This window comes from Camelus bactrianus, chromosome 10, assembly GCF_048773025.1.
Source record: "Camelus bactrianus isolate YW-2024 breed Bactrian camel chromosome 10, ASM4877302v1, whole genome shotgun sequence".
NCBI lineage: Eukaryota > Metazoa > Chordata > Mammalia > Artiodactyla > Camelidae > Camelus > Camelus bactrianus.
The window spans coordinates 60854018-60879126 of NC_133548.1; the positions used below are offsets into that span (position 1 = coordinate 60854018).

Sequence of the window (25109 nt, forward strand, 5' to 3'; positions counted from 1 at the left end):
TCAGTAGACACGTGTTAAATGAGTGAAATACCTCATCGTCACACTTTATGATTCCTTCTGTCGTGGTGCTCAGCTTTTTTCTGTGATTTTCATTTTCCCTTGACAGCTACCTGGGAGGCGCTGCTCCACCAGATGCGAGCTGGAAGGGAAGCCTTGATGTGGATTACAATATCGGACCTGGCTTTACAGGGCATGGTTCTTTCAGGTAATGTCACATCACTTCAGTATCCTGGAAAAGTTTTATGTTTAATGAAACAATACCTAGATAGTTCTTCTGCCCAATGTATTTTGTTTATCTTCTTTTTCTCATTTTTCATAATAAACAATTGATCTTTTGTATCACTTAAAAAGTACTTATGGATGGATGTATTAAATTCTTCTTCCAACAGCGATAGCACATTTGTTTCGTGGATCTTAAAAATTACTCCATTTGAGTAACACGTTTAACATTTTAACTTTCCTTTTCAACTAACATTTTAAAACAGTGTTTCAGGTAACTGTCAGAAAGCTATGCATGCAAAACGCTAGGTTAACTTAAGGGAAGGAATAGAAGAGAAGAGAGAAAGGAGCCGAACTTTGCTGATCACTTCCTGTGGGGGTGGGGTAAATGGTTGGAATGGGTGAGCTCTTAACTGTGATAAGGCTCGATGCACTTATCATTATAGTTATTATTGTTATTAACCCAGGACAGCACTGTTGTGGAGGAGGAATAATCACAGAATATGTGTTCACTGAGCTTAATTTTACAGAAACAGTAAGATTTCCACTGGATCAAGATCGGCAGGAAGCGCCAGCTGCAGAGAACAGCTTGTGCAGAGTTGGGAACCAGCATGGTGCAATCAGAACTCTGAGGAGTTCGATTTGCTTGGAATGTAGAGGGAAATGGAAATTCACACTGATGAGTCAGAGAAGATGTAGCTGTTTTTGTTGAACTAGAATCATTAGATCGGTCTTGTTTGCTAACGATTCACCTTAACAATGTGAATTTGGATTCTTAGAGTATTTTTTAAGTTCTATAAAAATTTGTTTTTAATTTCACGACTTTTAAGGTATTAGTTCAAATTTATTTCATAGGAATTTTAGAAATATTTTATGTAAGTGCTTATTTAACTTTGTAACTCAGAATGGAGTTATTTTAACATAAGAGACTTTATTATCTGATTTATTAATACCCTCTAGAGGGACACCACAATGAAAAGTATAGGCCTTTCTGACTTACAGACAGGCACATACAGACACAGAGAAAACAAAGAACATGTAGCTTCAGTCACAGTTCAAAAGTAAACTCAGAAACAGAAAATTTCCCTGGTAAAGATATCAAAAAGCTGTTCACATGCACCTTGGGCACAGATCCCTTAATTTGATTTATGCTCTAAGTGGATAAATACACAGAGTTTTAAAAAATTGCTAAAAACAAGATTCATTTCTCACCCAAAAGAGATCTTGATAATCAATTAATCCATTTACAGAGATAACCAAATTCCCAAACATTACCACCACAAATGGGGAATAACTTACCTGCCATATGCAAACTAGAAACATAAACAAAACCCAAAATAAGGAAAAAATTAAATTAGAGATACAGAGATTCAGCCAAGATGCAGTTCTGTTGCGGCTTGGGGTTTACATCTGAGAACCGAAAGAAGACTCGTCTGGGTTTAAGCTGCCCGTTCCTGGTTCTTCAAGGTGAATCCATTGTACAGCTCAGTGGGCCTTCCAAAAATGATAAACTATGATTTTTTTTTAAAGTAAAACCATAATTCTCATACAAATATAAAATGAACATATGTAAACATTTTATTTAATGTATTAGTAAGGGAGCTGGATAGGAGGTACTCAATTCAATGATAGCAAAAATGAACTTGTTAAGAATGTAGAAATGAGGGTGGTGCATAGCAAAAAAACTGATTTCTTCCACACTGGGTGCGGGGAGTCAATTGAACGTTCATTAGACGAATTGTGCATTTCAGTGGACATGAAGTATTTGTATCACTACATTTCTGCAAGTGAAGTTCTGTCTCTACAGAGTTGTAAAATAGTCTAGTCAAAGACAGTGATAGGCAGAGGTAACTCTGATGTATGAGTGAAGGTTTTTTTCAATTTTTCCATGCAGGAGTATATTCATTCATTTCACAATGGTTTATTGAGCATTTACTATACCCCTGGCACCATTCTGGGTACTGGAGGTTCAGCAGTGAACCAAACAGGCAAATACCTCTGCCCAGTGGAGCCTGCATTCTGGAGTTCAGTTTATTTGAAATGTGATAACAGGGCAAACAAATACAGTTGACCCTTGAACAACGCAGCGGTTGGGGGCACCGGCCTCCTGCCTGTGTTGAAAATCTGCGATTACTGTACAGTCAGCAGCCCTCTGTACCTGAGGTTTCACATCTATGTGTTCAGCCACCTGCGGATCATAGTACCATAGTGCACTTTTAGTGAAAAAAATCCTCGAGTGACTGGACTCACGCAGCTCAGACCTGTGCTGTTCAAGGGTCAACTGTAGATACGCCTTCCAGTACTTCTGGAGTCTGACACTGAAAACTAGGAAGATGTAAGGGTTAAAGGTGTGGATGAACTTCTTGGAGAGTCTGAACAGATGGCCCATATTTATTTTCATGTTTAGATTAAAACGTATTTTTCCTCATTCCTCATTATTATATTATTCTTTTCTTAATTTTCTTCATTTAGTGAATTAATATCAATGAAATTGGTAGCTCTTAGGTCTGTATATTTAGAAACACATGCTAAACAATATTTTTTTTTAATTGAAGTATATAGTCACAGTGTGTCAATTTCTGGTATACAGCACAATGTCCCAGTCATGCATATGCGTACATGTAATATTTCTGCTTTTTGCTGTTAAATTTATCTCTCAGTAGCAAAAATAGACCCTTTATTTAATGTCTTAAAATGCGGCCCCCCCAAAAAAAACCCCACCCTGATTAATTTTTCCCCAAAGGCATTAGTTGAATATTGGACATGAATTAAATATACATTCAGAAGAACAACATACTTTTGGAGGGAAAAACCAGAATCTGCAACTTCACAATATATAGGTTTTGACTTGTTAGTTCTTCCATTCAAAAATGAACCACAAATTAGAAAATTCGGGGATTCCCTGCCCGCCTCCTGTGACCCCACCAGAGGTAAAAACTTACTTTGTTCCCTTGTGAAAAAGAGGCCCAACATTTTCTCATGTCATTTTGGATTTATGAAATGTGAATGACATTTTTTTTCCCTGTCTTTCTGAGCTTTATTGTACTTTCCCAATAATTCTAATTTGGTTAATTGTAATTTGTGATGAATATTTAAAAGGTAGGCCCAAATCTGAACCACAGCAGTGATGGCCTGGAAAACTTTCATCGTATTGTTGTCTCGTACATTTTAGCAGGCGCTTTCCAAATTGCCTTTAACAATAGAATTTATCATGTTTCGTATAGGCATCGCTCAGTCAGCTCTTTAACACTGTACTTATAGACCACTTAAGTAATGTTGGAAAAAGATACTGAGTAGCAGGATTAATGTAACTACAAAACACATGAAAAACAGTCTTCTTTGTCCTTTAATAGATAATGGTCTCTCTGCTTTATTTTTGTAATTATGTAGGGTATAAAAGTTGTCGAGTAAATACCCAAGATGTTGAATATAGAATATTTTGAACTTTAAATACCAACCATAGAGCTTTGAGGAAGGAAAAATATAAAATTTTGACATAGGGTTTTTAAAATTTGACCTTAAGGTGCATGCTTAAATACGTAGGAATAAAATGTTACAATGTGTGCAACTCACTTGCAAATGGTTCAACAGTATTAACAATGACTGAATTTAGGTGGTGGTTATATGGGAATTTATCATCCTATTAAGTAGTTTTCTGTACTTTTGAGATTTCTCATAATAAAACATTGGAAGGAATCTGTTAGGCATAATGCTCTGTGAAGTAATTTGTTCCCTTTGTGAAATTCTAGGAAGGTTAAAATGCATGTTCATAACATCAATAAAATCACAAGAATTTACGATGTAATTGGAACTATCCGAGGATCTGTGGAACCTGGTGAGTTGGTGAATTAAAAAAAAATTTTTTTAAACATTTTTTTACAAAGATTACAAGAGAGAAGGTAAATTTTAGTCAACTCTTGATTATCCTGGTTGATATGAAATAATTAAATTGGAAAATAAACAATGGTAAATTCTAAAAGAAGACTCTACCTTATGGTGTTGATGGTTTTCCATGGAGGAAACTCAAGCAAGAGGAAGTTTAATTTAAAAACATAAGTTACTACTCTTTATAATGCGTTCTAAGTCATAGTTCTTTTGGACACCTTCTTTTCCAGACAGGTACGTTATTCTGGGAGGTCATCGGGATGCCTGGGTATTTGGAGGTATTGACCCAACTAGTGGGGCTGCAGGTTTGCAAGAAGTTGTCCAGAGTTTTGGAAAGCTGATGAGTAGAGGTAAATAATGTTTTTTTTGGAAAATGATAACAAATAGAGACTCAGTGATTTTTCCTTTTAGTCAGGTGTGTACCTAACTATATGTTAACAATGATTACAGGCTGGAGACCTAGGAGAACTATCATTTTTGCCAGCTGGGATGCAGAAGAATTTGGACTTCTGGGTTCTACAGAATGGGCTGAGGTAAATAAGATGGAGAACTTACTTTCTTGGTCAATGGGGAGCAAATATATGTGTCTCAGGATAATCACAAATGGGTTCCATTATCTAATATGGCTTTAATTTGGATAAATACTCAAGAGAATTTAAGAAACAGAGTTTGTTTTTGCTTTTACATCAGTTTGGCAAAACAATAATCTCTTAATTACTGGGCACAAACCAGTTTTTTCATTATTGTTGAAATATTTTAGTTTCTATTTGTATTTGTTTTGTGAAAAATAAATAAAATCTGTAAGCTCAGAAAATAGTCAAGCCTAGGAAGCTGTTTCTGACAAGTGAATTAACTGATCTAAAAACTGTACAGATCCTTTTGGTTAATTTTCAAGCTTCTGAAGCTTCCTTGGATTTCTTCTATCTAGGAAAACAGAAGATACTCTTTTAAGATGACTATACTTTGATTATAGTTTCACCTTTACGGATTCCATATAAAATTGTAACCATAGGTATAGTCTACCGTCTACAAAAGGGCCTGCGTGTTGAGTATAATGCAGTGATTCTGTAAATTGAATTACTTTACAATTTCAGGGATTTATTTTCTCTTTAGTTATGATTAATTTTCACTTGTCACTGGCTGTTAATGCTTTAACTTTAAGTGTCTCTCCTAGGCTCCCTTCTTTCATCTTCTTCCCTTAGGCTCTCTGTCCAGTAACTCTAAGTTCTTAAATGTGCAAGGTAAGCTTGTGTACTTTTTTAAAGGCAGCTGCACCAAAAAGCACCTTCCTTTGACCACCCTCTGTTTTGTTCATCTAAGTCCAGATTTTATAGAATTGATTTAAAGAATGTCATGTATTTCTTGCCATTGTGTCTGGTTTTTAAAATACTTTCCTTCTGACTCATTTCCTCATACTTTAAAATAATAATATGAATCAAATAAGTATGGGAATAAAATCACACAGTTACTTGTATTACCTTTGATTCCATTTATATTGCAAAGTCTTATTACTACATTGGTGTTATGAATATGCATTTTGGAATAGAGTTATTTAGATGAATCAGATCTCATTCATTAAGCTCATTTACTTTTAGAAATATGTAATTTCTTGTGAATACATGTATATATAAGTACATGTCTCTGTTTCTAGAATTTAAGCAGCTTACAATACAGATAAAATAAATCTAAGAGATAAGATAATATGCCTTGCATTAATTTTAATACATGTGGGTTGAAAGACAATTTCAGTATTGTTTCCCATTTTCTGCCAGCTTCTTGATCATATTCAGCAGCATATTTACCTTCTTCACATATAGTTAAGGAATCTTCTTTATTTCTACTGTAACTCTGTTGTAATGGAAACTCTGCCTCTGTTTATAGCAGAGTCAGCTGTCATCTGGCCCCTGTGGGCAGGTGCAGAGGCGAGAACCCTCATTTGTGGGATAACCACTCACAGCTTTAGATGTTTTTACTGTAGCATGTTCTTATAAGGTCGCAAGCTAGAGAGAGAGAGAAGAAAAGAGTTCTTTCTGCATATTCCCATCTGTGTGTGATGACATTCGTCTTTCTCTGCTGTATCTTTCTAGGATGTGTGTGTGTGTGTGTGCGTGTTCGTGAGCGATACAGAAATAATTTTGTCTCTTTCCCAATATCCATCCTTCTCTCCTTCTGGTTTTTTCCCTGTCCTCCCCTCCTTTTTTTTTTGTTATTTTTCTGCATCAATATCTTTTCTTTCAAAAAAAATTTGGATACATCGAAATCTCCAGCTTCTGTCTTTTAAAATGATAAATTTGCATGGGTCCCCAACGTCAAGGGGGTCTCATACTTCAGTGTATGTAAGGATTGCCTTTTAAAAAATATGGATTTCCAGGCTTACTTTGAGCAGTTCTTATCCAGTAGATCCAGGGTGATGCTGAGAATCCCCGAGCCTTCCCTCTTCATGCTCTGGTGCAGGGGATCAGGCACCACACTGTGAAAATAGTTTTCCCCTGGGTCTCCCAGCTTTTGCTATGAACAGTAGCTACAGCATCACTAATGTTTTTCTTTCTTGTTTTAATTGCATTAATATTGTCAGCCAACCAGTTAATAGCATTTTTTTAGAAATTAATGGTGAAAAGCATAGGTATTTGATTTATAATGGTATTTGCAGACCATCCTTTTACTGAATTAATTTGTTTATGTTGTTGATATTTCCACAATTGTAAATGGTGTGAGTTAAGTGACAGCTTTGCTTCAACCACAGGAGAATGTGAAAACACTTCAGGAGAGAGGGGTTGCCTATATCAACGCAGATTCATCCATAGAAGGTAAATTTTATTTCAGATTGTTATTAAATAGTATACCAGCATTTAAGTCTATCGACTCCAACTTGTAAACTATCTAAGATTATCCTCTTTCTGTAAGATGCCTCAATATCTCCATTTTCCATTTTACCAGAGAGAAAATCATTAATGATTCAAATGAATCAATATGATTCATAACTAAGCTGTTGGTCCTAATTTCCTTAGTACATTTACCGTTTGCCTATCTTGGTCTACTACTTAAAACTAGTATTTAATCACATTCTTCCTGTGGAGATATTTTTAAAATTTGGGCTACAATGTTTCATACAGAAATACTTCCTGTATGTACTGGAACAACTTTGAAGTAAGCCAAGACTATAGACTTCCTTTTGACCCTGACACGTGGCGTGTGTATCCCTAGGCTTCCATTGTATTTTGATTATTTCTAGACGAGTGTCCCAGGACACTTAGTAGTTTCTGACCTGCTCTAATCTAATGTCTTGATACTGAGTTGAATGAATGAATGAGAAATGAACATTGTGGCCTTACCATTTCTTTTGCCAAAGACCCCCTAAGTGCTACGGCTGTGATGAACAACGACCCTTACTAGGACGGTGGGAGCCGCTGCCTTAGCAGCAAAGTCTGCCTCTGCCGTCTTCCATCCTGAGTGTGTACATAAGCCTCTCTTACTCCTGAAGAATTATTTCCACCTTTTTTTTTTTTTTTTTTTTTTAAGTTTTAGCCAGACTGTCTATCTACCTACCTACCTACTTAGGTATCTATTTTAAAAATGTATTTGTTTTTATTGAAGTATATTTGATTTATAATGTTTGTTAGTTTCAGGTGTACAGCAAAGTTATTCAGTTGTGTGTGTGTGTGTGTACACACACATATATATACACATATATATATTCTTTTTCAGATTCTTCTCTATTACAGGTTATTACAAGATATTGAATATAGTTCCCTGTGCTCTACAGTATGAACTTGTTTATCTATTTTATATATAGTAGTGTGTATATGTTAATCCCAAACTCCTAATTTATCCCTCCCCTCACCCCTTTTCCCTTGGGTAACCATAGTTTGTTTTCCATGTCTGTGAGTCTATTTCTGGTTTGTAAATAAGTTCATTTGATCTTTTCTTTTTTTTTAAGATTTCACATATAAATGATATCATCTGATATTTGTCTTTCTATCTGACTTATTTCACTTAATGTGATAAATCTCTAGGTTCCACCCTGTTTTTAATTCTCCAGGAATGATGCCTTCAATTTGAAGTCTGTTATATCTTGTTTATAATTAGAGAATAAAGTTAGAATTAAATATAGGTTGGAAATTCATTTGGAAGTATTAAAATACTCTGCTTTGTTTATTTTTCAGGCAATTATACTCTCAGAGTTGACTGTACACCCCTTCTTTTCCAGCTGGTGTATAAGCTGACAAAAGAGGTATGTAAATAGATCTGCCTTAATGTTTTCTGATGAGTACATAAATGAATACCTCTTGTTTTCTAAATTTACTGATATTTAAACTATTGACAGACATAGCTGGTTTGTATAAATAACAAATCAGAACAAAATCTTTAATACACTACTTATGTGACCTAACTATGAAAATAGTAGTGCTAGTCTCTGTTCTAATAATAGTTCTTAATAATCGTGAACGTTTGTTGTAATGTGTAGGGTCTATGGTTTCACGTGGCAGAGTCATTTTGATCTAACAGGAAGAACACTGAGCTGGGATGGGAAAGCCTTGGCTGTGAAGATTGCCTTGGCTGTTCATTCATTCATTCAGCAAGTATTCATCATGTGGTTACTATAGGTCAGGCCCTATGAAATGAATTCTAGTGATAAAAGGATACAGTTGCTTAATCCAAATACTTTGTAATATAGGGAGGAGACAGACCTGTAAATGAGGAATCATACTTCCCTAGAACATGGATACTGTATACAATGGAGAATAATTATGGAAGAGAGAAGCTAAAACCCTGGGGTAGCTGGGGAGGTTGGGAAGCATTAGAGGGTGTTCACGGAAAAATTAGTGGTTGGCTGTAAAATGGAAGGATGTGAAAGTAGGGGAGCAGGTTTCCCAGCAGAGGACACAGGACCTAAAAAAGATGTGGTTGTGTGAAAGAACGTATTTCCTGACCTGTTAGGTAACGCAATATGACCTAAGCATAACGTATTGGTGAAAAAGCTGGTAAGAAATGGGGCCCGACAGACAGGCCCAAATGTTCATAAATCTGGTGATGGAGAAACTAAAGAATCTCTAACAAGCTTGTACGTTATCATATTTGTTCGTTACAAAGATTACTCTGTGTCAATGCGGTGAACAGGTTAAGCTGTAGTAAGTCTAAAAGCAAGATGGAAATGATTCTGCATGCTTATTTGGCATACAGGGATTTTATAACTGTTAGTTATTGATGTTAAAAGTACTCTGAAAACTCTAATGCACTCTGAATCACTAAAAATTATGTAATCTATTCGTTGAGTATCTATGTGCTTTATTTAAACAGTCCCCTGTTACAGAATTTAACTATAGAAACGTTTCTTTCAAGTAGGTATCACTTGGATGACAGTGGGAAGTAGGCATCCCCTCTCTGTGGGTCCTGTTTCCCAGTCGCCCTTCGTCTTGCCCTGTCCTTTTCACTGTCAGTGTCTTTAACATCTCCTTCTCCCAAGTGAGCATCCTCTCATTGGAATGTCCTATTAAAAACATCTTATCTAAAAGCAAACTGTAAAGACAATCCATATGGGAGAATCCTTCTCAGGAGATGCATTTAATCTCTGTCCTATAGAGGAGGCTCCTGCCTTTGATCGGAGGGGTAGTAAGAATTTAAGGCCAAGATGGAGAAGTTTAGGTCTGTCCCCTTTGTACAAAGGCAGATGCTTATCTGTGGCCATACCAAAACCCAGTAGAAAAAGGAGCCTTATCCGCCTGTAAACAGATGATTATAATTTTATCACCCTGAGTGTGTTGGCACAAACCATGCTGGTGACCTGGGGAGAGGGTGGGGGTGGTGAAGAGGGCTGAGCTTAGAGGGAAAGGCAGCTGCCTGAGAGAAGCAAGAAAGGAACGTGAGGGTGGGAATAATGGGGGAGGACCAGCAGTTGTGACCGTGTGGATGGCTGAGACAGACGAGCTGATCCAGGCTGCCCAAGCCAAAGACACACAGCTCTGGCTGGTGCTGGAACCGCCAGAGTGTGAATCCAGAAAGTGAGGAGGATTTTGCAGGTAATTCAGTCTAAGCAGGATGGAGGCATTGGAGCCGGGTCTCAGCTATTCCAAGTGGGCAGGAGCAGAGGAGAGAGCAGAGCCCAGTCATCTGGCTGGAAGTGGGCAGAACATCCCAGCAGCTCCAACAAGCTGGTGGGGAAGGGGAGGCCTCGGTGGAGCATCAAGACTGATTTTAAGCTGAGGACCTGGTGTGCGATGATGAGGGAATAACCAGCCAGCTCTGTGAAAGGCCTGAGATGGTGTCGGGGGAGATGATGTTAGTGTTACGATGGGCGCCTTTATCCTCATTTCCATGTGTGAGAAACTGGGGCTTAAAGGGGAAGCAGAACACCGAGAAAACACTGATAAGTACATACATATAAACTACAAAAAAAAAAAAATATGCAGTATACTGTGTACATGTATTACCATGCAGAATATGTGTGTGCAGTCAAATTGTGATAATTCTACCTGATAAAACTGAAAAGAAAAAGATTTCTTCTCACCCCGCTTGACCGAAAAACCAGGATTTATATTGACAGTTTCAAGCTTAGCTTCTTAATATCTGTCGATTGCCCCAAGGCCTCATTGTAGGTCATCTTGGACAAAAGCAGTTTACTAAAGTAAATATTCTGTATCTGAGGATTTCCCCCAGTGACTTCCCAGTAAAAGACATCTGAGGTGCTAAACATTAAAGTGATGACACGTGTTAAAAATCTGAAACGCTATTAAAAAGTTTACCAGAATAAGCAGGAGTTTTTTTTTCCTAGGGACATGGCAGAATTAGAAATAAATGAACAAGAATCTGGGCTGGATTTTTTTCCTTGCCATTTGTAAGAGCATATTTCTCTATAAAGAATATGATACTCAAATGTACATATAGGTAAAAGTAGAGGGCGATATTAGCTAACGTGTGGTTTTACATTGGCGTAAGTTCGGTGGTTCTGCCTCTCATTCCCAGTGTTTGACTTACGCTTCCAGATCTCCAGCCCCGATGATGGTTTTGAGAGTAAATCACTTTATGAAAGCTGGTTGGAAAAGGACCCTTCACCGGAAAATAAAACTTTGCCCAGGTAAATTACTTGTATGTATATTTTCTACCAGAGGAGCAATTTTTGAGTTTTCCTTTGCCCCTTCTTTCTCCAGACATGCAATTCTCAGATGTCTCAATAATTTGAGAGAGCAGATACGTCTCGTATTGCAAGTTTTTAATAAAAAGATTAGGCGTTATTTTGCATTCTTGCATAAAATTACATTCAGATATGTATTAAATGCATGAATAAATATAACTTCAAATGATACTGATAAATTAAAAAGACAAATGATGGATAATTTCTAAATTTACTAAGGGGCATTATCAGTAGCCATCAAATTATGTCTACCTGTAATTAGTTTAGATTTTATGCAAATATTAATTTATTTTTTTAGTTCTAATTTATACAACAGCAATGTTCTTGGATTTGTATTTGTTTTCTACTACAATACTGTTTCTAAATCCAGCAGTTGACAGTAGCAGTTGATAGCTTAATTTCATATTAAGTCTTGTGAAAGTTTAAACATATTTCCATTATAAAAGTTTTAAATGCTTAGTCAAAAAAATACCCGAGTAGAAAAAAGGTTTAAAAACATCCAAGATCTCAATCTCAAAAACATGTCTAATAGTTTGGAAGTATATAGTTAGGTTCTTACTGTATATGTAATTTTATATTCTGTCTTACTGACTTACCGTTTTTTTTTTCTGACTTACCATTTCTGAATGAAAATTTTCTGTGTCATTACGTTGTATTTATATATATGTATATAATGTATATATGTACGTTGTGGCTTTTTAATTATAGGTAAAGAAATATATTGTAATTAAATTTATTAGTGAAATAAACTGAGGCACATTTAGATTCTTCATAATCTTAAATATAGGCTTTCTCATGGCAATTTTCTTAATAGACAGTAGTTCTCTGAAGGCAGATCATATCTTAATTGTTTTTCCCTGGAAACAAGTGCCACAGATGCTGCCGGAAGAGAGCGTGGCTACCAGGCTGCCACATTTGGTGTCACTGCCCAGCTCTGGCTGTAGTCATTGCCGATTTGTGGGTTTATCACACCCGTGTCCAGGAGATGATAGGAAAGTGTCTTGAGGGTGTGGAATATACCTTTTCCTAATTTTTATAAACATGCCATGCAATTCCCTGCAATTCTTGGGACAGGATTCATTGCCCCATCTGTTTAACTTTATTCATGCATTTGTTTCTTCCTGTGCGTGTGTGTGTGTGTTATATTTTACATTTAGAATCAGCAAGCTGGGATCCGGAAGTGATTTTGAAGCTTATTTTCAGAGGCTTGGAATTGCTTCAGGCAGAGCCCGTTACACTAAGAACAGGGTAAGCCACTTTGCCATTTTGGACACACAGCACCTCGTCCACAGTGATTTTGCTAGGAATCCTGTCATTTAGTCGTTTGGCACGAGACACTGGGTGGATATGTGTCCTGGGAAGAATTTCAGGGATAGAGATAGACTGCAGGGCCCGCTGTACATGGGCTGGGCAATAATTTGGATTGTTTTGTGAATTTTCACTGCCAGGGTGTTCAGTGAAGTGGTGGTTGACAGGGTGGTGTGAGGTCCTCAGCTGACTTTACGGTCAGGATTGTGTAGGAGTGTAGTATGTGTTTACTGAAAAAAAAAATCTGCGTGTAGGTGAACCCCTGCAGTTCTAACCCATATTGCTCAAGTGTCAACTGAATAATCCTTCAGCTACGTCGATACTTAGCTGCCCAGAACTTTTCATTCCCAGTCAATTGATAATTTAAAACTGTGTTGATATGCAGTTTGAGTATGTGCTCCTTAATTTTAGTTATCAGATAAACAATAAGAAAAAATTTCAAGAAGCAGTAATATGAATGAAGATTATGTGAATTGTAAAGTGAATGATGGTAAAATTTTAACTTGGCGTACATTTGGTGATAGGGTTTTAGTTAATTAGACTTAACTTTTTTTACTCCATTGTAAGAAACTTGGCGCCATGTGGTTGTATTTTTAATGCATTCATTTTATGATTCTATCAGATATTATCATTTGAATATTTAATGTTTGTCTGTACTTGTCCCCCCCTCCCTTTTTTAAGAAAACAGACACTTACAGCAGCTATCCAATGTACCATACAATTTACGAGACGTTTGAATTGGTAGAGAAGTTTTATGACCCCACGTTTAGCAAACAGCTTGCTGTGGCACAGTTACGAGGAGCACTGGTGTATGAGCTTGCAGACTCTCAGATCATTCCTTTCAATGTTCAAGACTATGCAAAAGCTTTGCAAAACTATGCAACAAGTATCTACAATTTAGCTAAGAAACATGACCAAGAATTGAGAGACCATGGAGTATCATTTGGTAAGAAGTGGTGGGGCAGATATCTTATAATCATTAAGTTAGAGCTTTAAGATAATATCTCCTATTGTCACTAATACATAGTATTTCGTCCTAGAATGCATCCATGCCTCATTTATTAATCCTGACTTCTAGAAAACAAAAACCTTAAACACCTATTAAAAATGTGATTTAGTTTGATATCTGTAGGATGATCCATTTTGCTAAGTTGCTGCTACAAACATTGGGTTGGTAAATATTTTCCTTATATTGCTGCCTTTAAAAATATATTTATTGTTATAAGAACAATACTGTAAAAATATAACAATATTACACAAAGATTGAAAAGTAGAGAAAATCAATTCCATGCATATATGTATTAGAATTACCATTATTTTTACTGCATGTATCTTAGCGTTTATCTACGTGGAGGACTTTCCACAGTTTTAAGCATTCTTTCTTTTGTGTTCAGCCGTTTTGTGGCTGCTGTTCCACATCATGGATCTCCTACAAAGCAGAGATGAAACAGAGTGTAGTGTAGGGTAGGAAAGAGTTGGAGCATTGGGTCTGGAAGCAGTTTCCTGGTTCAAATCCTGGCTCTAATATGTAGTCACTGTGTGACCTTGGGAAAGTTACTTAACCCCTCTGTGTGTCAGTTTTATGATGAGTGAAATAGTAAATATATATATTTGTTGACTGACAGTGCTCATAATGTTAGCTATTACTACTGTTTTATTATAACCATTTTCTTTTATTGTTCTGGGAGTATATAATCTTAGTATGTGCCAAAATTATCAAATGTGTACTGAGTGCCTACTGTGTACCAAGTGCTGTGTCATGTCCTGGGAGGCATAAGGAAGTTTAAGAAAGAATCACTATCCTCAAAGAGCCTGACATCTCACGGGAGGAAGGAGAAGCCAGAATGCCAGGGGTGCGCTGGTCACTGGCGCACAGGGAGCGCACAGGAGCACCGGGAGTCACACAGGGGCTCAGTAACGGCCTTTGAGCATAATTGCATAAGAATTGGTGATTTTGGAAAGTTAGGATGAGCAGCAGGCCATAAGATCAAGACATAAAATGAAGCAAAGGAAATTGTGCTTACGTCGATATGATCGGAGAATCGCCCGGGGACGGGGGAAATGAAGAGAGATGGAGCCCTCAGCAGAGCCTGCCGCAGGCGGGCTTCACAGTCCCGTGCCGGCCAGCACCCAGTTCTTTTCCTAAGTGCCCCGTGTATTTTTGGTGAATTAGCTTTTATCAATTTGTGCAAGTCAGAGTCCAGTCAAGAGACAGATGACAGTTACAGTGCAGGACTCCCCTGGTGCAGGAGTCCTTGCAGACTTTCTGAGCGACCGAGGCTGCTCTTGTTTCTCCCTCATAGTCTCAGACTCTCCATCTCTGTTGCTGACTGTCCGTCAGCATTAAACCTTCTCATATCTTTTCCATCTTAGAAACATTTCTCCTACCCAACGTGCCCTGCTTCCTTCACAGCCAAAACCTTCATCTAACGTCAGCCAGCAGTCCCTCAGACATTGTATTGAAGGAGGAATGAGGAACGGAAGGATGGATAGATGGATATCCAGTCCCCACTTCCTGCCTCCACTTCTTTACCTGGCACCACCATGCACTGCACGGTCTTGTGTCCCTGCTCACTACTGCAAGTGCCCTTTCCAAAGCTGTCATTTACTCGTGTCACTAAATCCCAGGGACGTGCTTTGATTCTTCTCTATTTTGACTTCGGTGCTTCATTTGAAATTTAAAATTCCTTCAACACTCTTTTCCCTTAGCTTCCATAATATCTACTATTAGATTGTTTGATTTGTACGTGATTTAAAAAACAACTATGACTGTATCTCAAAGAATCTCTAGACCCCAAGAGATCTTGTTTCGTACACTGAATGTACTTAGGCTGAACGCACTACTTCCTTGCTTTGTGACCTGATAGAAATCCCATGTCTGGAGCCATGATGCTTCATCTACAAAATGAATATTGTATCTCCTGCATCACAGGATTAATGCAAGGAACAAATCAATATCATATGGTAATGTTCAGTTTAGAAAAGAATGAAAATGATAAACAGTTTGTTGTAATAAAAAAAAAATGATATACTGAGAACCTAATCCTTTTCCTTAGAAATTTTGTAAACTGAAGATTGACTAGGGAGGAGGGAATAGCTCCGTGGTAGAGCGTGTGCCTAGCAAGCATGTGGTCCTGGGTTCAAGCCCCAGTTTCCATTAAAAATATAAATAAAACCTAATCACCTCCCTCTTAAAAAAAAGTATACAGTGCTAATGTCAATTGTGCCTTAATAAAACTGGAAAGAAAAAGAAATCAGCTCTTTAAAAAAAAAAAAAGATTGCCTAGACCAAACTGGGTTCTAGTTCTCAGAGTTTCAATGTATCAGCTTGTCATAGGTTATGCTTTAAACAAGCTCTTAAACATACTGCTTAAAAACTGAAATTGGCATTGTTTTACTCTGTAATAATTACAGGAACATAGCTCATTTATAGCTGTATCCAGTGGCTGGCATGTCGTCTTCATATAAATATGTATTGAATGAATGCTGGTTTTCAGATAAATTGAGTTAAAAGGAATTTATGTTCTGGACTCTTGAAATTCATTATTTCAATTTTTGCCATTTTCAGTTTTATACATTATCTTTGTTGCAATACTTTCTAATAATTTCCATGAATCTGTAAGAAGACTCAGTAAAAAAGTGGCTTCAATCTCTGTTCATCCATAAACAACCTGGAACGGGGAGGGAGGGCAGGAAAATGAACCTTTGAAATCACTTGTACTTACTAATTTCCCTTCTACTTTTTAATTTTTTTAAAAAGATGCCTTATTTTCTGCTGTGAGAAACTTCTCAGAGGCTGCATCAGATTTTCACAGAAGACTTGCAGGAGTTGATCTTAATAAGTAAGTTAAGTTTCCCTACTGTTTAGAAAGCAGCGTGGTGACTGGAATGAACTGTGCACACTCGCAGAAGCACTGAGCGCTGAGTCCCTGCTGCTCAGGTCACGGTCTGTCTGTCAAGTAGCACCAGCATTAGCTGGGGAGCTGTTAGGAAGGCAGAATCTCAGACCCCGCCAGGACCTGCTGAATTAGAACTCTGCACTTTAACAAGACTCCGGGTGGTTTGTATTCACATTAAAGTTTGAGGATCATGGCTGTTAAATGGCAGACTAAAAACTCACCCCAAGACAAGGGCCAAAGTGACATGTCTTTAGGACTTTGTATGATAAGGATTCTGACTAGAGCTGTTAATTCCTAAGTCTGTGGGTTTAAGTGCATTTGTAGCACATTTTACTCCAGTCCCAATACTCCTGTGAACAGTGTAGAACATTTTTTTTCCTATTACTTTATTTTTGCATTAAATTTAACCTCTTGCCACTTTTACATTGAAAAATAATTTAAAAGGTATAACTGAAGGGATTATTTAACAAGCATAAGTTGTTCCATGTAATAGTCCTTGTCACATTTCTTTCTTTTTTCAGATACCATCAGAATAAGCTCCCCCCGTCCTATACAGGCAGAAAGCTGTGTCTGTCACTGGGAGGGGCCTCTCTCCCCCTTGGGTTGTGGGACAGCCCCGGGAACCCATGCAGCCCCCCAGGGAGCTTGCAGACTCCAAGTGGGAAAGGGCCTCCCTGCCCATGAGGTGCAGCTGTCTCCCTCCTTCCTTGCAGGCTCCTGCGTCTTTCCCTCATTCTGTGCTGTTCAGCCTTTATTCTGCTCCACTCTTCCACAGCAGAACGAAACGGGGTATCAGGAACAGCTTGATGGCCTGCCCTGTCTGCCTTTGCAGGAGCCTGGCTTTCCTCCTGCAATGAATTACAAGTGCCTTTCAGTTCTTTCTGATCAGTCTGTGGTCCTGAAAAACAAAACAAACCATTTTCCAATAGTTCCCTCTGCTTGTTATAAAAATTAGAAAGATGCCCCTGTTGTTATAGGTAGCTTATCATATGAGCTTTACTGTGTGTTTAATACGCATTTTCTTTAAAAAAAAAAACAACTATGATTTTAGAAGATTTTTTATTTAAAGATCCAGTTCCATGGTAAGGGTTTTAATCATCTGTTTGTTATTCTCAAAGCCCCACTGCAGTGAGAATCGTGAATGACCAGCTGATGCTCCTGGAAAGAGCGTTCATCGATCCCCTCGGCTTACCAGGGAGGCCGTTCTACAGGTAAGGGAGCAACAGGTGTTCCAGTGAAGGACACCAGATATGTCACTGTGACCAAAACCAGCATACCCGAATCTGTTTGAAATTCCTGTGATCTGCTGAGTGGAAAGTGGATATATATATCCGGAGAGAATGTGGGTAAGATTATGCGTAACATTATAATTTGTAATATCAGAAAAATCAATTTCATATTATTTATTGCTTTGATGCAGGTGTAAATGGGAGGTCATAGTTGAGAAAGAACTCTAACAAAATCTAAAGGCCGCAGCGTTTTAAAGCGGAGCTCAGAGTTCACGCGGCTTAGCCTTCTGTGTGGATCTTTTCTGCAGGGTCTCAGAGTTGTACCAGCCACCGTTTGAATTCTCCAGTGGTGCGAAGTTTACTACCACATGAGCAGGCTCACTCCATTTTAGGATAAGTCTACTTAATAGAAAGTTTTCTTCATAAAGATGTATTTTCCTGTCATTTTCTCCCTTTGAGTCTGTTCTGTTCTTCAGAGTCAAGTAGAATAAGTCTAGACCTATTTCCATATAACATTTCAGGTTTCTGAGGATGGTTGCTGTAGTGTTAAATTTTGATTGCATTTATACACACGTACACATATATTTATTCATTCATTTGTGCTTACATAAATGGGATCATAGACCACTTTGCAACTGCCTTTCTTTGGTAACAGTTTATCATAGAGGTCTTTCTGTGTCAGGATGTACAACTTTAGCTCTTTTCACCTGCTGCTTAGTGTGCCATCGTATGGCTCACACGTGTGATTTTTGTTTTAGTCCCTGCTGACTTTTTAATTAGATTTTTTTTTCCACAAGTACTTAGTGTTATGAGAAGTACTTCTATAGGATGTCCCTCAGTCCTACTTGAAAATTTATTTCAATATCTCTATTATTGATATCCAGGATTTCAGAGTCAAAGTATAAGCATATTTTAAATTTGATTAAGTAACTGCCAAAGTGCTGTCCAGAAAGACTGCAGTTTGAAAAATATGTTTGGAACTTTTAAATAAGCATAAAGATGATAATACTCATTCTACAGCCAGGGGAGGGGAGGTTCAAGGTGGCCATGTCGGAAGATCCTGAACTCACCTCTGGCAGACACACCGAATCTCCAGCTACATACGGAACATTTGCCTCTGAAAAAGACCTGAAAGCTAGTTGTGCAGCTCCTGCACATCAGGCAGAGGAGAACGAGGCCGTATGGAAGTAGGCGGGGAGGCTGAGACCCAGTCTCCCCGCAGACCCCACCCCACAATCAGGAGGGAGCTCACAGACCCAGAGCTTCTCCCCAAGGAGTAAAGGCTTTGTACCCCACATCAGGCATCCGCACCTGAGAGACGAGTCCCCCAGATTTCTGGCTTTGAGAACCAAAGCTGCATCCGTAAGACCAAAGGGCTTGAGTGAACTGAAACGGCTCAGCCTGAAAGGGCTTGCAGGGGCTCACTTGCCGCAGGGCCCAGCCCAGAACAGCCCTTGAAAACGCTCCCAGATTTATGTGAGAGATTCACTTGTTGATCTTAAGGCGCAGGTTGGAGGGGCAGGGCCCTGCTGGGGTGCTCTCCGAGATGGAGGCTGGTGGGTGCCAATTTCCGCTCTTCTCTGCCTTGCTAAAGCTGGTGGGCACCCTCTTTTTTCCCCCTCCTCCTCCCTGCAAGTAACAGTCTTCATGCATCCTCTCTCTGAGCTCCAGAGCACCAGCATCTCCTGGAGGGGGGCGTTTATGTGTGTCTGGTCCTCTGGTTTTTGCATCTGGCGTCCTGGGTTTTACAGCTGCCACCCAGGAGACACCCCTTGATGGCTTGGCTCTGGACGTGGGGGATGGGAGGCTTGTGATCCTGGGTCCGCCGGGGCTGTAAGAGTCGGGGCGATAGTTCTTGGCAGACTGCCACCCCCAAGGTACTGCACAGAGAGCAGACAGAGACACACCCCATCCTCCTGAGGAAGAGGCTCATGTGATTGTCCAGGAGCTCTGGCCTGAGGAACAGGCTTTTGTTCTGACAATTTCTAGAAGCCTGCTTATTTGCTCTCGGGGACAGAGGCTGGTGGAAGCAGTCTGCGCTCTCCCTCTGCCTCGCTCCAGCTTGACCTTGTCTCAGAAAGGCGCTTACACCCCTCTCTGGCACCCCAACTTCTGAAGCTGGGGCCGGGGACATCTCCATGGCCTGGCTTTGCTCGGGGTCCCTCAGGACCAGAACCTGTGAGGAGAGAGCCCTTAAACAGCTCCACCCACAGACGCAGCACAAGGCAGCGGACCCAGGAGCCATCTTCCAGGGCCGGATTCTGGGTTAAACGCACATCTAAGGATACGTATGTCAGAGGTATGAGAGGGACCTGGGACGGCAGGTGCTGTCTTCATGCTCCTCTGCCCTGCTGCAGAGAACCAGCATCTCTCTGGGGGAGTCCTGACACGTGTCTGATGCCTCAGGTTTCATGGCTGCCCTGCAGGGGCTGCCCCTTCATCCCCTGGCTCTGGTGGCCAGTGGGGCTTGCCTTCCTGAGTCCCACGGGCCACAGCAGTTTGAGTCAGTGCCTGGCAGGTGCCATCTCCAGGTCACTGCATAGACCGCAGAGTGGAACACACCTCTGTCTGTCTGTACGAGACCTGTGTGCTTGTCCTGGAACTTCGGCCTGAGGGGCAAACTTCAGGCGAGTGCACGTCTAGAGGCCTGCGGAGCTCCCCTCAGGGAACACAGGCTGGAGAACGCCCCCTTTGTACCTTCCCTCTGCTTTGCTACAGCTTGCCAGTACGCACCAGAAAGGAGCTGGAACATATGTGACTGTCACCCAGGGGACATCTCCACGTGACCTGGCTCTGGTGGCCACCACGGCTTACTCTTGCAGTCCTACAGGATGGTATATATTTGGATAGTTAAAAAGCTGCTGCCTGAGGGCCTGACTTCCTGGCAGCCCGGATCTGAGATACTCCCCTGTGGTGCCCTGACGGGTCCTGGAGCACACTCAGTTGTTGGGAGCTATTAAAATTAGGTGGCTTTGAGAATTACAAAGTTCTGAGAGATAATCAAGAGCTTGGGAAAGGTCAAACAGTAAGGTTTACCTACAGGAGGCTCTCCATCAAGACTGTGTTCATTTCTGTGCATTAGATGAAACAGCCACCTCTCCCAGAGTCTAGCAAAATGAGAAAACACAGGAATGTATCCCCCACTAAAAAAAGATAAAACCTCAGGGAAAAATCCTTAGAAATAAAGATAAGTAATCTACTTGATAAAGTCTTCAAAGTAATAGTAAAGATGCTGCCAGATGTGGGAGGAGAGTGGATGAACACAGTGAGAACTTCAAACAACAGAAAAATGCAAGAATGTACCAAATAGAAGTCATAGAGCTAAAGAAAGAACACAGTGACTGAACTGACAGATACACTAGAGGGGTTCACTAGCAGACAGGATGAAGCAGAAGAATCAATGACCTGGGACACAGGCCGCGGAACTCACACAAACAGAGCAACAAAAAGTGCAAAGTGTCTGAGAATGTGAAGACAGCCTAAAGGACCTGTGGGACGACAACAAGCAAAACACTCGTGTTAGAGAGGTCCCAGAAGAAAGAGAACAGGCTGGAAACTTGCTTAATGTGGGGAAGGAAACAGACATCCAAATCCAAGAAGCTCAGGCAATTCCACAAGACACCCATCCCAAGTCAAACTACAATGAAAATGTCAAAAAAGGTAGAGATGCGAGAATCTTAACAGCAGCAAAGGAAAAACAACTTATGTACCAGAGAACTCCCTTAAGACTGTTAGCAGATATTTCAGCAGGAACTTTGCGATCAGAAGGGAGTGGCATGATGTATTCAAAGTGCTGAAAGAAAAAAAAATTCCAACCAAAACGAGGAATAAAAATCATACAATCTCAATAGACACAGAAAAATATTTAGCAAAATTAAACATCCACTTATGATTAAAAAGCCTCACCAAGCTGGATATAGAGGCAATGTGTCTCAGCATAATATAGGCCATTTGTGACAGACCCAAGGCTACCATCTTACTCAGTGGTGAAAAACCGAAAGCGTTTCCTTTAAGATCAGGAACAAGGAATGCCCACTCTCTCCACTTTGTTCAGCACGGTATTGGAAGTACTAGACACAGCAACTGCGGAAAACAGACGTCCCAATCAGGAAGAAGTAAAACTGCCACTGTCTGCAGAGGACATGGTACCACATATAGAAAATCCTAATGACTCCACAAAAAAAAAGCTATTAGAAATAATGAACAAATTCAGTGAAGTGCAGGACACAAAATCAATACACAGACATCTATGATGTTTTTATAAACTAATAATGATCAGGAAGAAATTAAAGGGAAAAAAACCCCATTTATAATTGCATCAAAAAAATTAAATACCTAGGAATAAATTTAACCAAGGATGTGAAAGGACATGTGCTGAAAACTGTAAGAAGATGCAAATTAATGGAAAGATACTCCATGCTCGTGGAGATGGAAGCATTAATATGTGAAGCTGGCCACAGTACTCTATGTATTTATCATAAAATCATAAATAGTGTTGAGATTAGTAATGAATATATGGATCAGGAAAATTTGTACATATTTTAAGATAAAATGTTTCTCCTATGGAGTATATTTTAAACATTCATCTTAAAAGTTCAGAAGTACAAGTATTTATTACAGAATTAAAAAACCCGGTTGAAATTAACTTACACAAACTTAACTGAATTGTGGGTAATGCATTAAAACTGGTACAACAATGGCAATCAAATAATATTTCCTGTAAGATAATACAGCTATGTCGTTTAAAAAGCCACTACATTTTTGGTGGTTGTTTACAGGGTCACTAGAAAACTAACAAACATTCTGTAATGTAATGTAAAGAGCATTAAATAAAGCTCACTTTTCTTGTAAGCATCCAATAAGGTGCGCAGCAGTCTTCAAAAGCTGCAAAGAATTTGATTATGAAAATATAAAACATTTGCATTATTGTAACGCAGCACTTACTAATCACTATGTACTGAGGGAACCGTTGGAAAAAATGGGATCTCAACTCTAAATGCAGATGGTATTTCAGATATTTTCATTGTGGAGAGTGATGTGTTATCCTGATACACTTGAAACCTTAAAAAACTAGACCAGAGTTTGAGTTGTTACAGAGCTAGAATAGTTTAAGCTTTCATGAAGGGGTGTTAGAATTGATTACGTGGTGTCTGTTGTCTGAGCTCTTTTATAGCTGTCTGCTTCTTACCTGAGAGAATTATTGAAAGGATTTAGCCTCAGAACAGTAGCTAATATCTATTGAGCATTTATGAGCTGTCAGTCTATATGGAGTGGTTTCCGTCCATCATTTGATTCTCACAATAATCAGCTGAAGACAGTACTATTATTGTGCCTCTTTTCAAAGTTGAAGAAACAGGCACAGGGAGGTTAAATAACCAGTGTGAGGTCACAAGGTAAGTATGACAGCATTCTGATTTTCAAACACAGGCAAACTGGTTCCATAACCCTAGTCACTACTCTAGGCAAAGCCTGAATCATTACACACAGGGAACAAGTTTAAAGAAGTCAGGTAATTTGTCAAAGGCCACAGAGGTACTAGATACCTGGCCAATGAGTCAAACGAGCTTTATTTTATTCCTAGATCTATAATTTTATACTAAAGTCTCCCTTTGCAGTTCTCCAGAAGAGGGCACGTAGACTAAGCAATTCTATGACCTAAGATCTCAGCTTGTAGTTAGATTGGAATGTAAATGTTTATCACCATCTCAGCACATACATTTGTTTTAGCAAGAAGGAGCCATATGAGGCCATATTGAAATTTAAAAGCCAAGAGCAGTTAGTCCTGATATACTTTGGAAATTCTAGATTATTTCTTTGATCATTAATACTGATTTATAGAATTCCAAATTGTCTCACACTGTAGATTTACATCTTGAAGAAGCTCTAGGATTTAACTTTTGGATCTACTTCCTGATAAGAGGGTTTAATAAAATGTCCTTTTCAGGAAGGCAGAATTCCACATAATGGGGAGAGTGGCTTGATCTCTTAAACTACTTATGAGATGAAGTAGGTCATCAACTGCAAACTTTCCTGCTAGATCAGAAACTAAGCGTGTCCTTCTGGGCAACCCAGATACAGCCATTTAACCTTTGTGGAATAGGCTTCATTATACTTACCATTTATGATATTTGGGGAATACAAGTTTCTTTACTGCTTTTTAATGTCTAAAGAGTACTGGGAGCAACTGTCATTCTTGTTGAATCTCTAAAAAGCAACACAAAATAATTTTTTAAGTCTCTTCTCCCTTATTAAATATATCCACGAGACATACATGTTTTGTGGATGTCTGTGGCTGGCTAGGCAGTCAGAGGACTAATGCACGTAACTAACAGGAAAGAATCTACATTAGTCCAACTGTGTGGGTTGGCAACATGATTCATGAAATGCTTCTTAGTCTGCTCCTTTCTTTGCTTACAATTACACGACTACCTAAGTATCTCAAACCAATTATGCGTGTTTTCATTTTGGAGTAACAGAAGTAAATGACTGCAGACATTGAATACTTAGCAAGATGTGGTCTAACAAAAGGGAATGAGTAAAGAAAAAGCATATGAAATGTTAGTATGTATATTCTCTTTAGCTCAACCTGTCCTCTTTATGTTTTTTTCTACTAGGCACATCATCTTTGCTCCAAGCAGCCACAACAAATATGCTGGAGAGTCATTTCCTGGCATCTTTGATGCTATGTTTGATATTGAAAATAAAGCAGACCCTCGTTCAGCCTGGGCAGAAGTAAAGAAACAGATTTCTATCGCAACCTTTACAATTCAAGCAGCAGCGGGGACTCTGAAAGAATTGTTATAGTGAAGTGTCAGCCAAGTGGTCATCCATTAAAAGTGTCGCTGAAAGTCTGAGGGTAAAATCCTTCTTTCTTTTTGATAACTCATGAAGCCAGAGTATGCAGAAATCTTGCTTTTTATGTCATGTTTTGATTTTAGACTTCCACCTTGTTCATCTGCAGACAGATTTTTGGCTTTTAAAAATCTGTAACTTCATCATCAAAGTGCTAATCTAATAAAACAAAGCAAAAAGACTTCAACCATATGGTAGAAAGAGATAAAGTAACTGAAAATTCCCTAAAATAAATGCGGCAAGGAACTCGAGCTCTCAGACCTGGCTGGTAGGAATGTAACACAGTTCAGTCACTTTGGAAAACAGTCGGTCAGGTTCTTATAAAGTTTAATATAACTCCAACATTCTACTTCTAGGTAATTTCTAAAGAGAAGAAAAAACGTGGTCACTGAAAGACTCTTACATGTGTGTTCATAGCAGCTTCAAGTGGAAATAACACAGATGCCCATCAACAGATGAATGGATAGATTGTGGTCTGGCCACAGTGGAATACCACTGAGCCATAAAAATGAAGTAATTGCCAATACGTGTAATCTCACTGGCAGACATTGTTGAGGGAAAGAATCCAGACACAAAAGAAAGCCTAGT

The 25109-nt window shown here is 39.0% G+C and overlaps 1 protein-coding gene across 2 annotated transcripts in view; it reads left to right on the forward strand.

Moving 5' to 3' along the window:
- Positions 1-24708, forward strand: part of NAALAD2 (N-acetylated alpha-linked acidic dipeptidase 2) — a 43892-nt gene extending 19184 nt beyond the window's left edge. For both annotated transcript variants that reach the window (XM_074372835.1, XM_074372836.1), the window contains exons 8-19: positions 107-205; positions 3969-4054; positions 4335-4454; positions 4555-4637; positions 6848-6911; positions 8268-8335; positions 11085-11176; positions 12391-12481; positions 13223-13487; positions 16302-16383; positions 17559-17651; positions 24284-24708. In XM_074372835.1, the coding sequence (XP_074228936.1) occupies positions 107-205; positions 3969-4054; positions 4335-4454; positions 4555-4637; positions 6848-6911; positions 8268-8335; positions 11085-11176; positions 12391-12481; positions 13223-13487; positions 16302-16383; positions 17559-17651; positions 24284-24473 (1333 nt within the window). In that variant the 3' untranslated portion in view covers positions 24474-24708. The remainder of the gene's footprint in view (positions 1-106; positions 206-3968; positions 4055-4334; positions 4455-4554; positions 4638-6847; positions 6912-8267; positions 8336-11084; positions 11177-12390; positions 12482-13222; positions 13488-16301; positions 16384-17558; positions 17652-24283) is intronic.
- The last annotated feature ends 401 nt before the right edge of the window (positions 24709-25109 follow it).